A 24447-nucleotide genomic window follows, 5' to 3' on the forward strand; every position below is an offset into this window, starting at 1 on the left:
ACTCTTGTTATTTAACTATGCCGTGATAAATTCAATTTTTCATTCGAGGGCACCTTTAAAAGTGTAATAAAAATAAAATAAATAATTGAGCTGTTAAATAAGTAAATGTAATAATAATAATAACAAAATATATAATAAAATACATCATATAAAATTGGACATTTTAAATGTTAAGCGTATAAAATATAAAACATATTTTCTTTTTAGGTTTAACACAATCAGCAGGTATAATATGCATGGAAAATAAGCACCCAGTGTGTTTATTTGTCATGTATCTTGTGTTAAACTTACAAAAAAATGTATTCATACTTCATTTAAAGTGTTAGACCTTTATCTTTTATGATAGTAAGACATGTTTTAGGAATATATAACCTGACATGAGCGCACCACTCACCAGACAGTCAGTGGCTCGGGGTCCAGTGCAGCCCGCGGCGCAGTGTTCACTGCAGCAGTCGATGGGTTTGGGACCCCTGCACCTCCGCGAGCACTGCTCCGCACAGTTCAACCGAGTCACTGGCAGAGAAGATGAAAGAACCTTTGTTAGGACATAGTTCACTCACACACATGCCTTTGGAGAATTGCATATACAATTGAATTTACAGGTCTGGCAGTTTTCTGGTCCTGGAGCCCAGCATGATCCATTAAAGCACGCTGAGTCACATCGAGTGCCTGAGGTATGAAAGAAAGTGTTTGTTTTATTATTTTATTTTATACTATATTTAATATACATATAACATTAGAAGTCTCTTCTACTTCTCAAAAGTATAGTAAAAACAGAATTATCAAGATCTTGTATTGACAATGCAAGAGGTGAGAACTGTAAATGCCAAAGACTTTCAATGAATTTAAGTCTGCACTCAGATGTGCCAATTCATGTGTGAAAATGTTTCTTCATGCTCCCTCCCAACCATTCTTTCACAGTTTGAGCCTGAAAAATCTTGGCTTTGTCATCCTGGAATATGGCCAATATACGCCTATTTAATCCAAACAGCAACTTTTTTAAAAAATTTTTATGGCAGTGTATATGTTTCTGTTTTTAAAACTTTAAACACTTACACTCAGGGTTAGTCCCTCCCGATACATTCACAACACTGTCGTCCTGCAAAATGTCCAACCACTGTATGGTCTCCACATTGCAAAGCAAAGGATTGTGGGCTATTTTAACCCCGCCTTTAAGGATTTCTGCCAGATAAAGAGGGAAAAAGGTTTCTCTGTCACTGTAAATAGAAAATGTAACTTCATATATGTTTCCAGGGCAGAAACAGCAAACATCCTATGTGTTGTATGCTGTTTACAACACATTGTGATGCTTTTGGATGCGTAAATGTGCTTTTAAATTGTACTGTAAGTCTCTTTGGATAAAAGCATCCGTGAAATGAGTAAATGAAATGTGCTTCTACCTGTGAGGCTTCTCATGTGCAGCTGTCTGAGGCCGCTGGTGATGCTGCTGTTCTCTAAAGAGTCATTCCTGTGTAAGTTTAGCACCACAGCAAGGGCGTACTTGCCATCGAAGAGAGAATGTCCGCGAATGAGGCGTAGATTTTCCAATGGTATCATATCCACGTAGTTTATTGCTATTAGAACGTAGCCACCAACTTCTTCAATGCTCTGTGGGTATGAAACAATGAATATAGTCAGGCCCCCTAAATCCCATTTAAAGGTGCCATCGAATCAGAAATTAGGGATGTCCCGATCACGTTTTTTTGCCCTCGAGTCCGAGTCCGAGTCATTTGATTTTGAGTATCTGCCGATACCGAGTCCCGATCCGATACTTCTATAATAGCCTACATAAAAAAGAATAAAGAAGAGCGAAAAAACAGATCCAGGAACAGTGCTTTTCAGGTTTTTCAGGTATCTAACAGTAATCAAATATAAAATATCACTGCATATTATCTTTACTGTATAAAATAAATAAAGATTAATCATTATTGAAGTTACAAAAACTATTCAGTCAAGAGCAGTGAGTGATTTCTTTGTTATTTGTTGTTTGATTTAACATTAAATACAGGCAGCAAGAATAGTTGTTTTCCCTTTAAGACATGCACGATCCAGTACATATACTGTTTCACATGCGCTGTCTTTCTCGACTAATATACGTTCACTTAAGACATAACCGACTATGTTTGCTAGGATACTCGCTAGGACGGGCATGTTGACATAATTTTTGTATGAATGTGGCCGCCGAAGCGCAAGACTTGAAAGAGAACTCAGTATTTGCGCGCTGACTGGAATAAGCGTGTGCGCGCTTCGGATGAGCGCACACAAATCTTCTCACAGCGCGTGCGAGTTCTCTTTCGCGTCTTGTTCTTGAAGGTTTAATTCAGCAAGGCTTAAATGAGTTAGTTTAAACACAGACAGCAACGTGTGCTGTTCAGGTCTCACCTGCGCTCGCGCGCTATCAACACCCGGGTGATGACGGCGTAAATGACTGAACATTAGAGCAGACGGCACTCGCAGTTAACAGTTTACAAAGAGTGACTGTTTTGTCCACGCTTTCTGATTATCGTTGTTGTAACGTTTTGTGCATCCATCGACTGAAACATACATTATCTGAACTCTGTCTGTTTTCCACGTTACTATTTTAAACAAACCATATTAACCAATAGATGCGTCGTCATTCGAGATGGACCGCGGTGCAAGTGCGTACCGAACCGTCAAGTCAAGTCACCTTTATTTATATAGCGCTTTTTACAATGCAGATTGTGTCAAAGCAGCTTTACATTGATAACTGGTACATAATTTGGCTGCACAGCAGCTCTTAAATAATAAATAATAAGTGGAGAACCGTATGGTTCGATTTTTTACCGAGAACCGTTGCACCCCTAATACATATATATCCGAGTCCTGATCGGGAGGTAACGTCCGATTCCGATCGAGTCTGAAACCACGTGATCGGGCCCGATTTCCGATCACGTGATCGGATCTGGACATCCCTATCAGAAATTGAATTTACCTTGGCATAGTTGAATAACAAGGGTTCAGTACATGGAAATGACATACAGTGAGTCTCAAACTTCATTGTTTCCTCCTTATTATATAAATCTAATTTATTTAAAAGACCTCCGAAGAACAGGCGAATCTCAACATAACACCAACTGTTATGTAACAGTCGGGATCATTAATATGTACGCCCCCAATATTTGCATATGCCAGCCCATGTTCAAGGCATTAGACAAGGACAGGACATCTGGATCTGTGCACAGCTGAATCATCAGACTAGGTAAGCAAGCAAGAACAGCGAAAAATGGCAGATGGAGCGATAATAACTGACATGATTCATGATATCATGATATTTTTAGTGATATTTGTAAATTGTCTTTCTAAATGTTTCGTTAGCATGTTGCTAATGTACTGTTAAATGTGGTTAAAGTTACCATTGTTTCTTACTGTATTCACGGAGACAAGAGCCGTCGCTATTTTCGTCGCTGTATAATTCATAAACACAACTTCATTCTTTATAAATCTCTCCAGCAGTGTGTAATGTTAGTGTAATGTTTTTCTTGATAGGTTTTCATGCTTTATTTTTCAAAAAACAAATTTTTTTCAGATATTTTACATTATTGCAGCACCCAGTTTGTCAGTAAATCTCTGGGGTGCGTTGTTGGGGTGGTCGCAAGTTCCGTTGTTACCAATAGAGTTCGATGGAACCTGCAACCATAGTTGGCTAACGATGCTTTTGGGAAACACACCCCTGTTTAGTTCCTCTCTCTATGAAGCCCCTCCTTCTGAAAAGCACAATGTGCTGATTGGTCGGCTGGACCAGTGTGTTGTGACAACTGATTGGTCAACTGATTTGAGTGTTTTTTAGAAATGTCTTAAAAATTAAGGTTCCAAAAGGGGAACACCGTTACTGATAATCATCATTTTGGCTGCGTGAGATTCTCCAGCTTTGTTGTTGTTGAGCAACCGAAGCATGAGCTGTTAAAGCTCAACCCTCTTTTGGAAAGGGGGCTGGGAGCAGCAGCTCATTTGCATTGAAAGGGACACACACAAAAATGGTGTGTTTTTGCTCACACCCAAATAGGGGCAAATTTGATAAGCTATAATAAATGATCTGTGGGGTATTTTGAGCTTTCTGGGGACACCAGAGACATATATTATATCTTGTAAAAGGGGTATTAAAGGTGCCCTAGAATCAAAAATTGGGGGCAGGGAGCGTGATTTAAAGGGGCTGCAGCCTGAATCGGTGCATAGTTAATGATGCCCCAAAATAGGCAGTTAAAAAATGTATTTAAAAAAATCTATGGGGTATTTTGAGCTGAAACTTCACAGACACATTCAGGGGACACCTTAGACTTATATTACATCTTGCAAAAACTAGTTCTAGGGCACCATTAAACTTCCCCTTTAAGAGTGTACCACTACTAACTTACTCAACCAGGCCTCAACCGGTTTCTTTGGCGTATGCCTTGGGCGGGAATTATTTAAATGAAGAAAATTGTGATGTGCTTGTTCCTGGAAGACAACTCAAGAGTTCAGGGAGTTCAGAAACGGTGCTTACTGTTTGTTCATGTATAGGCCGTTATTTAACATGGAAATAAGCTTTGTTCTTTTAACCAATTAGTAGTCTATTACCTACTATAGTAGTCTATAAGTAGTCTATGATCTAGTCTCTTGGTATGTTATTAAACCAGCACGTGTTGTCACTCACCCTGAGGAAAGAGAGGTCGTGGTACTCCTGAACATTGGTTATCTCCAGGTTCTCCAGCACTATTGTGCAGTTACTATACATCCGCACCATGGTCTTGTAGTGGTCGTCTGGCTGTCCCAGCAGAGTCAGCTTATTATTGGTTCCCTGACATACTGGAGAATAAACCAGAGGTGAAATCAATACTCAGCTAGTGAAGATGATATGACAGAAAATACACAAAATAAGCCAAAAAAATAAATAAATTGTAATCCTTCATATATTCACTTCTATCCCTTGCCAAGTTAATACTACACTTGGTTATTGAATGCTATTGAATTGCATGTGTCAGTTCTGCGACTAAACCATTTCTGATAAGGTGTAATATTTCATAGGAAATATAGACAATTCAAACTCCACTAAAATAATAAAGGTTGCTGTGGTGAATGCTAAAATGATTATTTTCCCATTTGTACCATGTTCTTGTTCTCTCAACTAACTTCATGAGGTGCATCCTGGGGTGCCATTAAAAGAGTTTACAGGTATGCTGCACATTTGATAATGCTTTTCATCTAGTATCTGGCCCAAGTCATTCATTACAAATGTTTTAGTTTAGGTATACAAACCTGTTGGCACAGTCAGCTTGCCAGATTTCATTTTAACATTGGTGCATCCCTAGATTTTCCATCATTCAACCAGATGATATGAATGTTTAAAATGAAAATGAATGAAAATTATCAGCGAATGTGGCAACATTTGTAGAACCGCTTTGAGTCATCAGTGACACATTACCCACTTACCCAAATAACTAATCACTTGCAACACCATAGACGTCTGAGCTTAACTAACTGTAACATCAGGCTATTCCGTGTGTCAAAATATCTTTTGTGTTCCATAGAAGAAAAAAAAAATTTTTTTTTGAAAAGACATGAACGCGTCTTCAATTTTGGTGAACTATCCCTTTAAGACACGGCCTAAAGCCGTTCCACATTTGAGCGCTCTTTAGAGCCCTTGTCATTGCTCACAGTAACATGAGCTCATGCACTGAACACACAAAACCTAGATCAATTTCAATAATCACTTCTAAAGTATTTCCACGGAGTTTCCTGAACATTTAAGTTCATATTACCCTGTTTGCATATTTTACATTGTGTCATCTTCTATTCATGAAAATATGGTACTTTCCAAAAATCACTGTGCATCTAAAGCTATAGTTGAAAACAAGTGCTTGTTTGTCTCTGCTGTCTTCCTCATGTCATACAGGTGTTGAATTCCTGCAGTCATTGTTAGGTGTCTCATCTCCAGTGGAGAGCAAATCTGTGGGCGGGGACACCGTGATCAAGAATGTGGTTCACAGAGGGAGAGACTTAAATATTGCACACAAGTGTTGCTCAACTTAAGAACTGGTTGAATTCTTGCCTGCCACGTGCTGGACCTGGATTGTATTCCCAGGCAGTGCTGGTAACAACTCAATTATCATATATTTTCCCTCAGGGATCGATAAAGTTTCTAAAATGAGGCCAAGGAACTAATAGAAAGAAAATGCTCAGATGTTTGCAGAATTGTTTAGACACAAGGTCTGTTCCAAAACCCAGTGTGTATCCGAGGGATGCCTCTGACAGGAAGCTTGTTCCAAAAAGAAGCCGCATAATTATGTTGTATTCTAATAATGCATTCACGTCATGACCCTGTTTTGTGTTTCTGTTCACTACTTTGTCGTTCCCCTAATTACAAGTTTGAATCTTTGATGTGGTCATCATGACATCATGTATATGTGTCGCTACCCATATTTTTAGAGTAATATGTAATTTTATTGTACTCAGTGTTTCCTGGTGCACTTTTTTGTTGTTAAACAAACAATCACATAGAGGTGAATCTATTTCATGTAGTGATTATTTTACTTTCCAAATGTTTTTTGTACAACTTATTAAATAGAACTTAAAAAATATGTATTAGCATATGCAGAAATTAATGTTTAAAAGTTTGGGGTCAGTAAGATTTTTTTAAAAATGTTTTTTGCTCCTATTTATTTGATCAAAAATACAGTAAAACAGTAATATTGTGAAATAATATTACAATTTAAAATAACTGTTTTGTTTTTTTTTCTATATTTGATACATTTTAAAATGTAATTTATTCCTGTGAAGCAAAGTCATATTTTCAGCATCATTACTCCAGTCTTTAGTGTCACATGATCTTTCAGAAATCATTCTAATATGCTGATTTGCTGCTCAACCCTGCTTATTTAGTTGAAAAACAGCATTTATTTGAAATAGAAATCTAATGTAAATGTCTATACGGTCACTTTTAATCAATTAAGGCATCTATGCTGAGTAAAAGTATTAATTTATTCTTCATTTTTACGTTAAAAGTTGACTGACCCCAGACCTTTGTAAAGTACTGTATACATTTTTATATACATGTAGTTAGTTTGATAACATGCAAATGTGAAACTCTATTGGAATCAATAGTAAGTCCAGTCTCCCATGCTCAAATTTTTTTTTTTTTTTTACCATGCCAATAGTGTGTTCCGATTTAAAGGATTAGTTCACTTCAGAATTAAAATTTCCTGATAATTTACTCAACCCCACATCATCCAAGATGTTTATGTCTTTCTTTCTTCAGTCAAAAAGAAATAAAGGTTTTTGAGGAAAACATTCAAGGATTTTTCCCCATTTAGTGGACTTCAACGGCTACCAAGGGGTTAAAGATCCAAATTGCAGTTTCAATGCGGCTTCAAAGGGTCACGCGTGACCATGGTAGAGCAAAAAACTCCATCTCATTTTCTCCTCCAACTTCAAAATCGTCCGACATCGCTGTTTTATCCTTTTTTGTAAAGGCCGTTTGTCTTAGTCTTTGCATGATTGCTTTGTATACACTGGATCGATACTTCCGCCTACATCACGCGTGACCTTTCCAATGTGATTATGTAATGCTTGGTGCATGGCGCTAGTGCAAGATGAGCATTTGTGGTTAAAAAGTAAATAATTTTTTTTATATACTTTTTTATAACCGATCGTTTCACTAGATAAGACCCTTATTCCTCATCTGGGATCGTGTAGAGCTCTTTGAAGCTGTTTTCCTCAAAAACCTTCATTTCTTTTTGACTGAAGAAATCAAGACATGAACATCTTGGATGACATGGTGAGTAAATTATCAGAACATTTTAATTATGAAGTGAACTAATCCTTTAATCACCTACTGTACAAGGGTCTGTTTCAATATGGTCTTTGAAGGCAGCTGCCTATGTACACAGTAGACAGACAGGGAGCTCACTAGGTCTTATAACAGAGCTAGTGTGTATAAGAAACTTTTTTTTAAATAGGGTTGAATAATTGAATATCATTCTGTCTTGTTCGCACGTCTTGATATTGCTGAGTTAGATGCGTTCCTGGGTCAACATATTTTGTTGATCCTGGAACAACATTCCAGTCTGAAAATTTAGTCTTAACCCTATTCCTACCCCTAAACCTAAACCTACCCATAAGTTATCCCAAAAATCAGAGGGAAATGATAGATGAATAACACTGATGTAGAAGCACCAATTCATGATTTTAAGCCTAAACTTGACATAATCTGTAAACTTGTCCCTCAAATCTAATTGGTTGATTTGAATGTTGTTCCAGGATCAACAAAAATGTTGACCCAGGAACATGTTGAACTTAGCAATATCAGGTTATGCGTCTTTCACAAAATAACAATGAAGCTGCACAGTGACATTATAATGAAAGTACAAACATGGTGTTTGACTTATTCTTCATTGTGACAGCGCACATGAAGGGTATTTCCACTTTTGCAAAATTTGCATTTTTGAAATCAGTCAACACTTTGGCAACACAGTCCTGTAAAGCTATTTTGTGAGATGGTCAGGACCAATGAACATTGTCAAGACATGCATGCAGCTCTTGCATTAATCACCTTCTGAAAATCCAGCATGTCTAAATTCATCAGTGTTATGGCATTAGTTAGTTGTCAGAAACCAAAGAAAAAATCAAGCTTTTCCAGGTATCTGCTCTAGGGCAGATTTCAACTAAAGATTAAGGTCAGGTATGAAGTAGATTTAGGTTTTAACTCTTAACGATCTCTTCACAAGCCCCTAAAATGTGAGATTGTCTCAACAGATTGCAAAACATGCAGCTGTTTTCTACGGGCGGTTGTTCAGCAGCCGTGCCTCAGGCTTGGGCCCAAACCAGGGGATGTGACTGAACAGGTTGCTCCTTGAAAAAAATATTCATGGAGGAACATCTTAACTACCTCATTACGTCAGGAACCACAAAACAACATTCTGATGATGATAAACCTGAGTGTTCTATCTTTTGCAACTGATGCAAAGCATGCTCAAGGGTTATCAAGACTCCATCAGTGCAAAGAAACACAAGATTTGATAACTGCAGTAATGCAAAGTAATAAATCAAACTGTCATTGCCTTTGGAACAATACCTGCAGCGTATGACGGAAACAATACTTCCTTTCATATTTTGTAGCCCCTTTCACTACAATTAAAGGGTTAGTTCACCCAAAAATTGAATTTCTGTCATTAATTACTCACCCTCATGTCGTTCCACACCTGTAAGACCTTCATTCATCTTCGGAACACAAATTAAGATATTTTTGATAAAATCTGATGGCTCAGTGACTCCATTGACAGCAAGATAATTAACACTTTCAGATGCCCAGAAAGCAACAGTTCATGTGATTACAGTGGTTCAATCTTAATGTTATAAAGCAACAAGAATACTTTTTTGTGACTTTATTCAACAATATCTAGTGATGGGCGATTTCAAAACACTGCTTCATGAAGCTTTACAAATCTTTTGTTTTGAATCAGTGGTTCGGAGTGCATATCAAATTGACAATGCTTTTATTCAGAAACTTCTCTCACGCATGGCTTATCTGCTTAAGTACAGGGATGCACAGGGTAGAAATAATGATGATAGATTAATTAGGAGATACTGTAATCTGGGATCATCTTCTCAAGGCTGTCAATGCATATAATTTATTTTTACAAGGCCTTGCAGTTGTTCCCATGCTTTTCCATCTTTGCTTTATTACCTACGGCTTTCTTTGATTTTTTTTTTTTTGTTGTTGTTGTATATGCTTTGGGTGACAAGACTTTGGATTACTATACCATGTCACTATATTAAGCCTAGAATAGGTAAAACGTTCAGATGATGTATTTCCTTTGCTAGCTTTTTAATAATGAAACCAAGGTTATTAAATAGATGCTACTGTTTTATAAAAACAAAATCTGATCATCCTGGTAATTATATAGCACACTAAATCACTTTTAAAGTTTTAATAAAGAACATTTTAATTTAATTTTATTAAAAAAAGAAACATTTTTATAAAGAATCCACCAGATTTTTATGTCAGTAAGTGGTAGTCAGATAGCTTATATATTTGGTGTCACGGCATGGTATGCTTTTGCATTTAGGACAAAACAATCCACTGTAATTTCTATAGGCAATATCATGCACAATGTTGCTGCAATAGTATAGTTATTTTATATAGTTATTTACAACCTAAATGCAACCTTTTTTGACAAATGACAGTGTTTCTGGATGTCCTTTCGATGACTAAGTTTGATTGTGGGCAGGCAACTGGATCAACACTGTTTGTAGAGTACGTTTGCACTGTTGCAAAAAGTATTGATCCACATGAGCTCAAAAAGTCAACAGCATTTGTCAAAACGCATCCTGTTCTTCCATCTGAAAGTCTTTCCAGGAATACATCTAAAGGGAAATCTTATTTCTGTGTTGGTACACGTGCTCCACTTTTATTGGAAATATTCACATATGTTGCCTGGAAAGTCGAATTTTTGAATCTTGACTTTATCTATAAACTTATTAATGGGCAGTTGAATGATTGACAAAGGTTAAACAATGTTGTTGACTGTTTCTGATTCTGAATTTTGAATCTTCAAAACAATTTTCAAAAAAACATATTTTTTCTCCAAGCTGAGGCTTCAATGTTTTGCACTTGTTATTTACCGATTTTAAGACACATGCTCTGATGCAATGACATAATCATAATAATAGTGGTATTTGCAGTACAAAATTAATGTTTAAATATTCTTTAAAAACAATACAAACAGTTGTCAATTTGGGAGTAGCAGTTTCACATGATTGTGCTTGTTCTGTTTTTCTTTACCGTGCAATAGTGTGAGCGACAGTCCACTGTTTTCACCCTAAATGAGAGACATGTGGATAAAATACTGTCTAACTGAATTGTAGTAAATACAATTTACAGCGTGAAACAGAGACGTCTCACTCCATGGCTGTGTGCTTTTTTTATACAAACAACAGTCTGTCTAAATCAAATAAGCAACATATTGTCTATTGATGACCTCTCCATCAAAATTCAAGCATTGTATGAATTCAGCTCTTTGTCTATGGGGCAATTTGCTGACTGCAAAAGTAAAAACATGGCATGATCACTGCATTTGGTAAACAACATGAGACATGCATTTTAGTATATTAAAATATTTTGATGAAGATATTTTGATAAAGTGTTACCCTACATTAATGAAATGTAGGGTAACACTTTATTTCAATAGTCCACTTTAGATATTCTACTAACTATAAGTAAGTCTGCAACTACATGTCAACAATAGTAGTCATTAGAGTAGACTGTCTGCTTAATATCTGCTAACACTTTATTTTGTTGCTCCCAAACAGACATGTCACTTTGCAACTACAGGTATGTTTACACAGCAACAATGTGCTAAAAACTGAAAAGTTTTTCCTTTTGTGTTTTTGAACAATTTGGTATACAGACAAAAACATTGTCAAAATGAACACGATGCGGAAACAACTGAAAATGCTGTAATATGCATGCCAGGCCAGTAGTTGGCAATGTCACTTTGTAAAGAAACACTTTGCGCATTGAACATGCAATGCGCATGATGTCACCATTTTCACAAATTCATGTTTTTGTATATATATATGTATGTACAGGGCTTGACATTAACACCCGCCAACCCGCCAAATGCGGGTAGATTTCAGCTGTGGCGGGTAAGACAGCCACTCCCACTAGCCACTTTGGTGGGTTGAATATAATTTCAGTTTACAGCCAAATGAAAAGTAGCCAAGCTCGTCGTATCACAAAATTACAATTCAGTCACAATTCTTTATCGATCAACTTGCGGTTATGAAGGTGGGATAGGCGGAATCGCGCTAAATGACACAACAGAAGCGCTCGCGTGCGCGATCAGTTCTCCTTGCGTCTGAATACACGCACACACAGATGTCAAAATGCATCGTGTGGAGTATCTCGCGTGAATACAGTCGGCTATGGCTTACGGCTAAGTGGACGTAAACAGGTGGGTAAAAACTGGATATGTGTCAGTATATGACATCCATGCATTCAGCAGCCCCCAAATAAATACCCCTCTGTCATTAATGTTAATCAAACATCAAAAAATGTTAAATACATGTTTGCTAAATAAACATATGTATCTGATTTTTTTTTTTTAAATTACTATTTGTAATTTGCTTCTTTGTTCTTTTTATATAGCCTAACAAAAATAACTGTATACCTCATGTATAGTCTTAATTTGGGTGGTCAATCTGCATTTGTAAGTTTGAAAGGGTTTTAAATCTTGCAAATCAAGTAAAATGACACAAAATCAAGTAATTTAAGAATGCCAGAGTAAAATTTAATCGTATAAAATGTAATTTCCCAACAGCAAAATTGTGGCCAGTGAAAATGCTGAGTGGCTAGTAACTTTGGAAAACCACTAGCCACATTGGCTGGTGAGCAAAAAAGTTAATGTCAAGCCCTGTGTATGTATATATATATAACGGTATCGTTATCAAAAACATGCACTTTGAAACTTGTTTTCAAATGTTTGCATTTTCAGGCCCTCAAAACGCATACGTTTTCAACTTTTAAAAACAGTGTTTTTGAAATGCCCCCTATACAGTATGTCAACTTATCCTACTAACCCAATCCCTAACCTAACAGTCTACTTATAGTTACTTATAGTTAGTAGAATATCTAAAGTGGACCATCGAAAAAAAGTGTAACAAAAGTATTCTTATTGCTGTTTTCCTGGGCAAAAGTTGCCACCACTATACTAATGTGTTCCAAATTGTTGTTTGGGAGTTGCTATGGATTTGCTAAGGTGTTCTGGGTGGTTACTAGGGAGTTGGCATTCAGATTATTACTACGTTACTATGCAGTTGCTGAGGTATTCTGGGTAGCTACTATGTGGTTGCTTACTTTTTTTTTCTTTTTTCTTTTTTTCCACCAAACAAAAAATGCAAATTTGAATGCTTAGAAAACCTCTCCACAACAAGCCTGATTTAAGCTATCTTCATGAGCTGCTGTTTTCAAAATAAACACGCTTGTGTAAATCCTCAAGGCTATGGCCTTGGTTTATGTGGTCTGTAAATTGTAACAACACATAATCCAACTGTTTTTGTAGTTTGACGATGGCTACTTGTCTCATAAATAACACAAAGCTTTAAAATCCAAACAAATATTAATGTCCAGTAGGCATTCGCTAATAGTTTAGGGGTTGGTTTTGAAAAAGAAGTCTCTTCTGCTCACTAAGGCTGCATCAATTTTATCAAAAATGCAGTTAAAACAGTAATATTGTGAAATGTTATTACAATTTAAAACAACTGTTTTCTCTTTTGATATACTTTAAAATGTAATTTATTCTTGTGATGGAAAAGCTGAATTTTCATCATCATTACTCCAGTCTTCAGCGTCACATGATCCTGAAACAAGCCCAGTAACGTTGGCCAGAGATAACCTCTACCTAAGACACACATTATTGGCTAAATATACTGGCATCTCACAGACTATAATTGATTTTGGCCACATATTTTAAACGAGAATCAATAAAACGTTTCATACCACTTAGCAGATCAATGGAATATGAAGTTTAAATGGATGACAAAAACTATTTTGACATTTTAAATAATAACAGATTGCCGTTATGTGTTCATTTACATTGATTACTTTACTTTCCATTCAATTTACCCTTGTAGCTGGTGGTCAGAGAGTGCAGGAGAACAGGAGTGTTGTTCTAGTCTTTAGTAAATAACAGTGAGTCCGCTAAGAGTTTCAAGACAATTAGATTTAGATCAAATAGTGATGTCTAGACCACATTACAGCACAAAAGAAAGGTTAGAAAGAGGACACGCATGTCTTTAGTGATTAGTGCATGGATGTGGACTAAGAAAGGGATGTGTATTCAGATACTGTGTATTTATACCAGCTCATACTGTATGTGTCAGATACATGATGACTGGATATTTCTGAATATTACTACGTTGTTGTTTTGTTTTCATATGAACTACATGAGAATGTTAAATTAATAGTTCACCAAAAAATGCAATTCTGTCATCATTTACTCACCCTCAAGTTGCTCCAAACCTGTATGAAGAAGATATTTTGAAGAATATGGTTACCAAAACAGTAGATGGGCCACACTGACTTCCAGAGTATGGAGGAAAAAATCAACTATTCGGTTTCTGACATTCTTCATAATATCTTCTTTTGTGTTTAGCAGAAGAAAGAAATTCATATAAGTTTGGAAAAATATCATTTTTGGGTGAACTATCCTTTTAAGTACCAAAATATTAATCAGAGTTGAGATTAATCATGATTATTTTGCGTGAAGGTCCATTTGCCAGAAAGGAGACTTCCTTTTGTTTCTCAATGGAACCAGTTTTATGCTATTCATCACGTTCAGTATGAAATATGCATCTTATTTGTGTTTGACCAAAGTTATGTGATATCTGGTGTCGAGTACGTTTCTGGCCTAATGGTCTGCAGAAAACAGTGCCAAATAAATGTTGTGACATAATTTGTCAAACTCTGGGCCTGACTCTGCATGCCACCGATTGTGAATGATGAAATCCTCCATGCACAAACGCAAGAACAGATAGTGACAGAATAACCATATCACAATATCTACCTTTGTTGCAAGTATTTAAATGGAAGTCTTACGATTAATCTTCTAATCTAAAAGGACAGTAATCCACACCTACGCAAACCCACATTCATGATTCACATGAATGGGTACTGTTCCATTCCTGTTAATGATGCTTCAAATAAAAGTATCTACATTCCTTCTGAGCCTTTATTCTAACTTTTTCCCCCTCTTTTTTTTCTGCCACAGGCTGTGGGATTGAAACAAAGTATGAGATGCCTCTGAGATAGTACTGACAGGTTATGCTGACACATGCATACCACAGGTCCATCGCCAGAAGGCTTTCCACACCTAAACTGACAGGTCATTAAAGGCGAAGTGTGTAATTTAACCAAAAATACTTAATTGCTGTTTTCTCAAACACTGCCATTGGTCACAAAACAGATAGTCCCGCCTCAAACTCACACCATTGGTGGAGCCAATGTTGCTGTGTGCTGATGCTTAAACAAACAGGGAAATGTTTTGATAGTGTGACAGTATTTGCACTTCTCAGAAGAAAGTCTCTGCTGGGACAGGATATGCTTCTTTTTTTAAAGACACTCTTTACCTTTATGGGATAGTAATGGAAGCTTGTTTCCTAAAGGCAATTGCAACTTTTTATCTCACAATTCTGACTTTTTTTCTTAGAATTGCAAGATTTAAACTCGCAATTGTGAGCTATAAAGTCAGAATTGTGTGAAATAAAGTCAGAATTGCATGATATAAAGTAAGAATTGCATGATATAAATACAATTGCGAGTTATAAAGTCAGAATTGCATGATATAAATTCGCAATTGCATCTTATAAAGTCAGAATTGCGACAATTCTGACTAACATGCAATTCTGAGCAAAAATATTTTTCAACAAAATATTTTTTCCCTCACAGTTGGACATTATAACACGCAATTGCAAGTTTATAACTTGCAACTCTGACTTTATAACTCGCAATTCTGACTTTATAACTCGCAATTCTGACTTTATAACTCGCAATTCTGACTTTATATCTCACAATTCTGACTTCATCTCACAATTCTGACTTTATAACTCGCAATTCTGACTTTATATCTCACAAATCTGACTTTATATCACTCAATTCTGACTTTATAACTTGCAATTCTGACTTTATATCTCACAATTCTGACTTTATAACTTGCAATTCTGACTTTATATCTTGCAATTCTGACTTTATATCTCGCAATTCTGACTATAACTTGCAATTCTGACTTTATAACTCGCAATTCTGACTTTATATCATGCAATTCTGACTTTATAACTCACAATTCTGACTTTATATCTCGCAATTCTGACTATAACTTGCAATTCTGACTTTATAACTCGCAATTCTGACTTTATAACTCGCAATTCTGACTTTATATCTCGCAATTCTGACTTTATATCTCGCAATTCTGACTATAACTTGCAATTCTGACTTTATAACTCGCAATTCTGACTTTATAACTCGCAATTCTGACTTTATATCTCACAATTCTGACTTTATAACTCGCAATTCTGACTTTATATCTCGCAAGTCTGACTATAACTTGCAATTCTGACTTTATATCTCGCAATTCTGACTATAACTTGCAATTCTGACTTTATAACTCGCAATTCTGACTTTATAACTCGCAATTCTGACTTTATATCTCGCAATTCTGACTTTATATCTCGCAATTCTGACTATAACTTGCAATTCTGACTTTATATCTCGCAATTCTGACTATAACTTGCAATTCTGACTTTATAACTCGCAATTCTGACTTTATAACTCGCAATTCTGACTTTATAACTCGCAATTCTGACTTTATAACTCGCAATTCTGACTTTATATCTCGCAATTCTGACTTTCTATCTCGCAATTCTGACTTTATATCTCGCAATTCTGACTATAACTTGCAATTCTGACTTTATATCTTGCAATTCTGACTATAACTTGCAATTCTGACTTTATAACTCGCAATTCTGACTTTATAACTCGCAATTCTGACTTTATATCTCACAATTCTGACTTTATAACTCGCAATTCTGACTTTATATCTCGCAATTCTGACTTTATATCTCGCAATTCTGACTATAACTTGCAATTCTGACTTTATATCTCGCAATTCTGACTATAACTTGCAATTCTGACTTTATAACTCGCAATTCTGACTTTATAACTCGCAATTCTGACTTTATAACTCGCAATTCTGACTTTATATCATGCAATTCTGACTTTATAACTCGCAATTCTGACTTTATATCTCAATTCTGGCTTTATATCTCGCAATTCTGACTTTATATCTCGCAATTCTGACTTTATATCATGCAATTCTGACTTTATAACTCGCAATTCTGACTTTATATCTCGCAATTCTGACTATAACTTGCAATTCTGACTTTATAACTCGCAATTCTGACTTTGTATCTCGCAATTCTGACTATAACTTGCAATTCTGACTTTATATCTCGCAATTCTGGCAGAAACAAGCAGCTTCCATAGGTAGTCAACCAAAAGGTGTGAACATTCATTTTCTTTCTAGAAATCTTTCTCTTTTTTTTAAATAGGGCTGCCACATTAATTTGATGTTATTCATTATAAAATGTGCATGAACACTTTCTGTGTGATTCAGTCAGAAAGACTAATTTAATTTAAAAACCGCTAAAGCCACAATGTATTGACTTTGAATTATCTTTATTGTGTGGCTTTTCTCAGCTAATATTGTGAATAATTAATTGTTTTATCTTGTAATTAATTCAACATTTTAACTGACTGACAGCCCCACTCAAAAGTTTCCTAGAAAACATTATTCTTATCTTGTCATTAAGCCATGAATGACAGGGGACAAAGATAAAATGAGTGAAGTTAGTATCTATATTGAAATGCAAGAACAAATGCAAAAGAACAAATAACAAGATGTACTGTAGAAAAATTAAAATTGATTAATGAACACTGCTTTTCCTCTGACAGCAGCACAAGTCTGCATTATAGTGCATTATAACTACAATTCAATGATCCAATGTTGTTACCCAATATTTAGTTATTCATTAATTACCCTGCTGTCTGTAAACTGTTAGAAATAGAAACGCAGATGATATCTGCTAATCGAGTTGTACTTTCTACGTCATTGGATTCTCTGCAGAAGGTATGATCAGAATGTCCTGGACATCACGTAACCAGTCTTTTGTGTGTGAAAGGTGTGCTGCTTATCAGATTACAACAATCTGACACCCTTCATAAGGGTGCATCCAAAGTTTTTTAACAAGCCAATTTTAGAGCCAGATCTGTCCATTTTATACTTTTCAACGCAGAATCAAAACCAGTTTTTGCCTTGTCTGCTCTGGGACAGTGTTGGTAGCCCCCATCTGCTGTTAATTTCTCAACTGGCAAGAAACCTCAAACAGCATGTTAAACGCAGTCTGTTCGGATAGAGACTGGACCACAAACAGAGGGCCCAGACCCCACTCAGTGGGGCAGCTGTCTAGCGATACCATCTGCTGGTGCTGAACTCTTGGCCCTCATCCTGTGGTCACCAGTCTCAAAAGTTCAAGTATTTTTAAATATGTTTCAGACATAATTAATTTCATTACAGTTTTAGCAACATGAAAGACTCCTTGTCAAGGGGTCACTTGTTGGGGTTAAAGACAAACTTTCAGTTTATGTTATACAGATGATTAATAATAATGTCACCTCAGTTCTATAATCTCATCAAACTAATGCTTTTCAAATCATAATCATATTTTTATAGGCTACATATTCATATTTATGCATGAACTACTGATTTATGAACATTATATAATTGTTATATTATTATTATATATTACATAATGTCTATTTATCTATGTTTGTTTACACTAAAAGTCAAAAATGTGGACATACTTGACTACAATTATGTATTATATATCATATTTTCTTCTCATATGTTTTATGTTTGTGTAGATAAAGAAAAATACACAAGTTAAATCTGAGACGTTTGTTAGTGACAGTTAAAGTTGAAACTTCACTCACCTTTCCTCTCAGAAACGGAGCACCACACCGCACTTATAAGCACAAGACAGACGATTCCCGATTCACGGAACAGAGATGGCTTCGTAAACCTCATGTTCAACAGTGGATTCATTCTAAAGCATTATTTTTGCTTGGATATTCCCGCAAATGAACAATATGTAGCTCGTAACAGGGATTGCTTTCCAGCGGCAGGTCCCGTTTAGCTCCTCTACAGCAGCTCAACGTGTCTGAGCGCTTCAGTACAGCTGTGACGTGACGCAGCTCACCTTCACTGCACGCGACGCGACGATGTGGGTGTGTGTGTGTGTGTGTGTGTGTGCTTACAGATTAAGTAATTTTTTTTGTGATGTCATTTGACACTGCATGTATTTTGCTAATTCCACTGTCAGAAAGGATTTGTAGGTATGTTTCAATTTGTCAAAATATTTTTTTTGGTGACTTTTCTTTTGCCAGAGCCTGTTTATCAAAATTTAAAAACACTTTTTTTGTGTGCTTGTAAGTTAATATAAAATATATAAAAGTCAAAACATTTCGAAACATTTTCAAAACCCCTCAAATACCATCAATTTAAGAGGTTAATGCATTATGAAACATGATATTGCATTGACTGAATGCCAATGTTTATTCAATATGTTTGTTTTTTTTAATTCAGGTAAAATAATGCATAATTTATTCTTATAGTTAATCTAATAATAATGAAATGTTCCTTCAGACAGGCTCATGTTCATCATCTATTGTTGTTTATATTTGCGCGTGTCTCCTGCACGCGCATCAGTTACTATAGTAACAATAAACTTTGCCTCAGGCTTTTCGTTTGTTCTCACAGATTTGACGACCCTCGGTCAAGGTGAGTGCTCTAAATTAGCAGCAAAGGGGAAATAATATGGTGATTTATTCTAAATATATGTTTTAGACAACTTTAAAGTTAATTTGAGTTAATTTATACAACTAATGGTAGCTTACAATAAGAACATTCGCTAGTTTAGTCGTTTGACGCAGCCAAACCGTCTGGGTATTGAGGTATTTTGCAACAAGGAAATACTGTTTAATGTTTTAATAAAGGATTTATTGATAAAATATGGAATTGTCCCTGTTATTATGTTGGCCTGTCAAAGCCGACGACCAGAAATCCCCAAAAGTCCCATAAACATGCATTTGTATGTTTCTAACTGACCAAGAGCTTTCAAACAACCAAATTTGGCATAGCTTTTCAGCTTGATCTGACTAAGTATCGTATAATTTTCCTAAATTAATTGTAAGTAGTACAGTTTTCGTGTATGGCATAATTCCCAAAAATTCCCATTGATTAACACTGAATATTCGTTATGTCCGTTAAGTCACTCCAGCTGACCAACGGTTCTAAATTTAAACGAAGAAATGAACAGTAACCAGTCAATATGTTTACATTAAATGATTACTTTCTAATTTATATACTGAATAGGCCTAACGTTACATGCAGTCTTATGAGTCTTCTGAATTTCCTGACGTTAGGTGGAGAAAAATGTCAGAAAATGAAGTCTCTGTCCCTGCGGATCTGAATGGCACAGAAGGAACAGCTGATCCTGGGTCAGAAGTACCTGCCATATCCCTGGAAAAAGAGAATAATGATATATCAAACCCACCTCCGTCCTCACATCTGGACCAAGAAGTAAAACCACCTCTAACCACCATAAAAAAGGGTATGATTCGTGTCTTTATATGTATTAATAAATAGGTTATTGTTTATATAACGTTAATTGGTGACATTTTACAAATAGGTTACATTTGTTAACTACAATCATCAACATCAGTTAACTACATTAGATAACATGAAGTAATAAAAATACTTTTATTAATCTATTCATTTTAACATACTAATACATATTTAAAATCAAACATTGTATCTGCTAGTATCATTTAATGGAACATGAACAGCTGTATTTTTATTAACTAACGTTAACAAAAATAATAAATACTGTAACAAATGTATTGCTTATTGTAAGTTAATGTTAGTAATGCATTAATTATTGTTAACTAATGGGACCTTATTGTAAAGTGTTAACATATTAAATATAGGTGGCGGTAGACACAGAAGAATTGGAGAGCAAAAGGAAAAAAACTACAGCAATCTAACAACATCAGCTTATATATCACCCACTGCCACCACTGCTGTGAGTAATTATCTTTATTTTAATATTTTATTTTCTATTTTTGATGGGTTATTTATTAGGGGTGGGAATCTTTTGGTACCTCACGATTTGATTCTTGAGGTCACTATTCAATTAAAAATCGATTCTCAATTTTGAATCAAATTTCGATTCGATATGCATTTGATTTGATTATAGTTTACTGTTTTGTGTTACTTTTCCAATTTAACTGCAGTTTAATAGGTCTTGAAGAAAAAAATCCCTCTGAACTAAATGTGAACCTTGAAATTTATTTTATTTTTCTTCCCATTTTAGCCAACCCAATTTTATAAAACAAATGCCAGTTAAAGGGTTAGTTCACCAAAAAATGAAATTTCTGTCATTAAGTATACCTTGTGTTGTTCCAAACCTGTAAGACCTTCATTCATCTTCTGAACTCAAATTAAGGTATTTTTGATGAAATTCAAGGCTTTTTTTAAATCCCCCATAGAAAGCAACAAATTACCATCATTCAAGGTCCAGAAAGGTATTAAAGACATTGTTAAAATAGTCAACGTGGCTACAGTGGTTCAACCTTAAAGGATTAGTTCACATTCAAATGCAAATTAGCCCAATCTTTACTCACCCTCAAGCCATCCTATAGCTGTATATGAATTTCTTCTTTCTGATGAACACAATCATAGAAATATTAATAAATATCCTGACCCATCTGAGCTTTATAATGGCATTATGCGTTACCAAATGAGTATGAGCTGAAGAAAGTGTCTCCATCCACATCCATCCAACATAAACATATTCCACACAGCTCCGGAGGGTTAACAAAGGCCTTCTGAAGTGAAGCGATGTGTTTGTGTAAAAAAAAAAAAAAAAATCCATATTTAACAAGATATGAAATAAAACTTCTGCCAGATTGCCTTTCGTATTCTTCAAAAAGCTTGTTGTCCTACGTCTTCCCTATTCAACTTACGGAAAAAAGGAACTGGCGTCGCGTCAGTTCCGTAAGTTGAATAGTGATTTTTTTTATTAACATTAATAAAACAGACGGCAACTGTTTATGAGGCTGCTGTCCCTTTAAGAATTAATGCACTGATCTAATATACTGTTACACATCCAATTTTCTCCTAACTGTTTACGTTCACATTGGACATAACAGACTGTTTACGTGAGTACTCCACACGATGTGCATTTTGATATAATTGTGTGTGTATTTGACCATGCAAGTGCAATAAGTTGTGAAAGAGAACTAAATTTGGCATCACGTGCATCTGAGAGGCAGCATCTGTGCTCACACTTCGGCTGTGTGTGCATCATCAGTCCTTTTTCACGGCTTATTGTGATTAATAATTCTCTTATGTCAATAACTTTTAGTAGTACTGCGACATTAAAGAAGTGTAAACAATTTAGAAAATCGATTTTTGAAATTTATACACAGCTTTTTAAAAATGGCGGGTACTCGTACCTGCGGTGCGAACACGTGTCACGTAAGGCACAGAGACAAGAAGGTTAGATCCAAACGCAGCTTTAATGGGGCAATCCAAAAATGTAATCAAAACAAGCAAGGGTCAAAATCCAGAGAACAGTCCATACAAAACAAAACAGAGAAGCCGGTGACCATAAATGAAACCACAATAACAAAAGCAGAAACAAACCAGGTATAAATAGACAGACACTAATGATGAAACACAAAACAGCTGGGTGCAATGAACAATGGGATAATGAGTCCGGGAAGTGGGTTATGGGAATTGAAGTCCAAGTGAGGTGAACAATAGTCCATGTTGGAGTGCCCTCTAGTGGCTAACCAGGGCATGATCACGACAAAACGCCAAAAAGCGGGTACTTCCACCATTATAGGAACTATGAAAACATTCCTTTGGTGTGAATGCCTCTAATGTGCCAAATATTTGTAATTTGCACATAATCTGACTTGACTTTTTTCTTTTTTCTCAGGTGTCGGGGAAGCGCTCTCTGGTACTGACAAATGAAGCCCAGAAGGAGAAAGTTCAACTGGTCAAAACTTTAAAAGATCAGCGCAGAGCAGTTGTTGATGCCCGGCACAAGCATCTCTTCTCAATCATTGCAGAGATGTTCAGCCTGGCGGATGTGGAAGTCGAGGAGGCTATCATTTCCAGTGAGAGGGTGTGTAAAATATGAACCTATTGACATGCTCAAAATCACATAACATGTGGTTGCCACGTATAAATGTTTGTATGTGTATTCTACAGTTCTTCATGATTGAGGAATTCTTCTCAGCCAATGGTTTAAAGAGTCTGATATTCTTCTACCAAGTCAAGGTTCGGTAAAACACACAACTTGATAGTGACTTTGAAATAACCCTTAAGCATCTACCTACCATGATACTAACAAGCCAGTACCTGCCTGTATATCTCTATAGTCCCAACCTTGGAGTGATACCTCAAATTTAGCCACTGGACAGAAGAAACTGTGTATCACAACAGGCACTTCTGAGGTATAACAACACTTGTACATTGAAGAGCAATTAATCACTGTTGCTTTAAATAATTTGAACTGCAATTTATAGTTATTAAATAGTAGAATTTGTATATCAAGAGCTAAGGTAAGCTTTACCATTACTGTTGCTCTTTTAACAAAACCCTAACACTAGCATTGAAAGGCCTAAGATCAGTAAGATTTTTTTTAAAAGAAATTCATATTTTTATACAGCAAAGAGACATTAAATTGATCAAAAGTATAATGTTAATACTTTAACATTGTGACCAAAAAGTTCTACTTCAAACAAATGCTGAACTTTTTGCAAAGATAATGAGCAACAGAAAAATATGAAGCAGCACAACTGTTTTCAATATTGATAATAATACGAAATATTTCTTGAGCTCTAAATCAGCATATTAGAATGATTTATAAAGGATCATGTGATACTGTAGACTGGAGTAATGACGCTGAAAATTCAGCTTTGCACTACAGGAATAAATTACATTTTAAAATGCATTAAAATAGAAAACAGATATTTTAAGTTGTAATAATACCTCACAATGTTACAGTATTTACTGTAATTTTCATCAAATAAATGCATCCTTGGTGACCATAAGAGACTTCTTTTAAAAACATAAATCTTACTGACCCCAAACTTTTGAACCATATAGTATATATATACCATTCAAATGTTAGGGATCAGTAAGATATATTTATTTTTTTTATTATGTATGAAGTACAGTTTAAACAGTATGTATATAGGCACAACATGATCAGTCAGAAAGACAAGTTGTTCCAGTAGGACTGTCCCTGCAATTAGTGCAGTTTAAGTAGCTTTGGGTGGACAGCATGTCCTAAATGGTGGGTGACTAAGTAACAATATATGCATGTTGCTAAGGAGAAAAACAATGAACTGGATTTCTCTTCACTCACTGATTGCAGGATCTTACCGGGCAGTGTTTGTTTTTCATGAGAATCACGAACAAGGCCATAACAACTACAAACATATCGCAGGTCAGTGTGGAAAGTTTGTTTGTTTTTTTCGAGTGTTGGTATCGTCTATCAGTCATCCGATTGTCTTATGTCATTCTCTGCAGGAGGTGAATTTTGTAATGCTTGACTGCTCAGAGACAAGTCTCCTGCACAGTTTGGAGTTTCTTTTTACTCAAGTCATGAACCAAGTCCTTAAGTCTCAAGAGGTATGATATATGATTCCATGAATTTGATGAATGATGCTGGGAAATAGGACGGTATAGTAAATCTGAATCATTACTTTCTTCATTGGACCATAGGCTAATATAAAAAGTCATCCACTGAATAAATCCATTTTTC

At 35.7% G+C, this 24447-nt stretch overlaps 2 protein-coding genes across 2 annotated transcripts in view; one reads left to right on the forward strand and one right to left on the reverse strand.

The window, feature by feature from the left end:
- Positions 1-18793, reverse strand: part of LOC137013462 (epidermal growth factor receptor-like) — a 35747-nt gene extending 16954 nt beyond the window's left edge. Inside the window, exons 1-6 of the mRNA XM_067377235.1 lie at positions 18539-18793; positions 4652-4803; positions 1401-1608; positions 1057-1182; positions 601-669; positions 395-513 (exon numbers count right to left, since the gene is read on the reverse strand). Coding sequence (XP_067233336.1) covers positions 395-513; positions 601-669; positions 1057-1182; positions 1401-1608; positions 4652-4803; positions 18539-18650 — 786 coding nt within the window. The 5' untranslated portion in view covers positions 18651-18793. The remainder of the gene's footprint in view (positions 1-394; positions 514-600; positions 670-1056; positions 1183-1400; positions 1609-4651; positions 4804-18538) is intronic.
- A 555-nt stretch (positions 18794-19348) lies between these two features.
- LOC137013487 (dynein axonemal heavy chain 5-like) overlaps positions 19349-24447 on the forward strand; it is a 50114-nt gene continuing 45015 nt past the window's right edge. Inside the window, exons 1-8 of the mRNA XM_067377266.1 lie at positions 19349-19385; positions 20030-20217; positions 20594-20688; positions 22612-22800; positions 22887-22955; positions 23057-23131; positions 24058-24129; positions 24213-24314. Of these exons, the coding sequence (XP_067233367.1) occupies positions 20040-20217; positions 20594-20688; positions 22612-22800; positions 22887-22955; positions 23057-23131; positions 24058-24129; positions 24213-24314 (780 nt within the window). The 5' untranslated portion in view covers positions 19349-19385; positions 20030-20039. The remainder of the gene's footprint in view (positions 19386-20029; positions 20218-20593; positions 20689-22611; positions 22801-22886; positions 22956-23056; positions 23132-24057; positions 24130-24212; positions 24315-24447) is intronic.

Source organism: Chanodichthys erythropterus, chromosome 23, assembly GCF_024489055.1.
Source record: "Chanodichthys erythropterus isolate Z2021 chromosome 23, ASM2448905v1, whole genome shotgun sequence".
NCBI lineage: Eukaryota > Metazoa > Chordata > Actinopteri > Cypriniformes > Xenocyprididae > Chanodichthys > Chanodichthys erythropterus.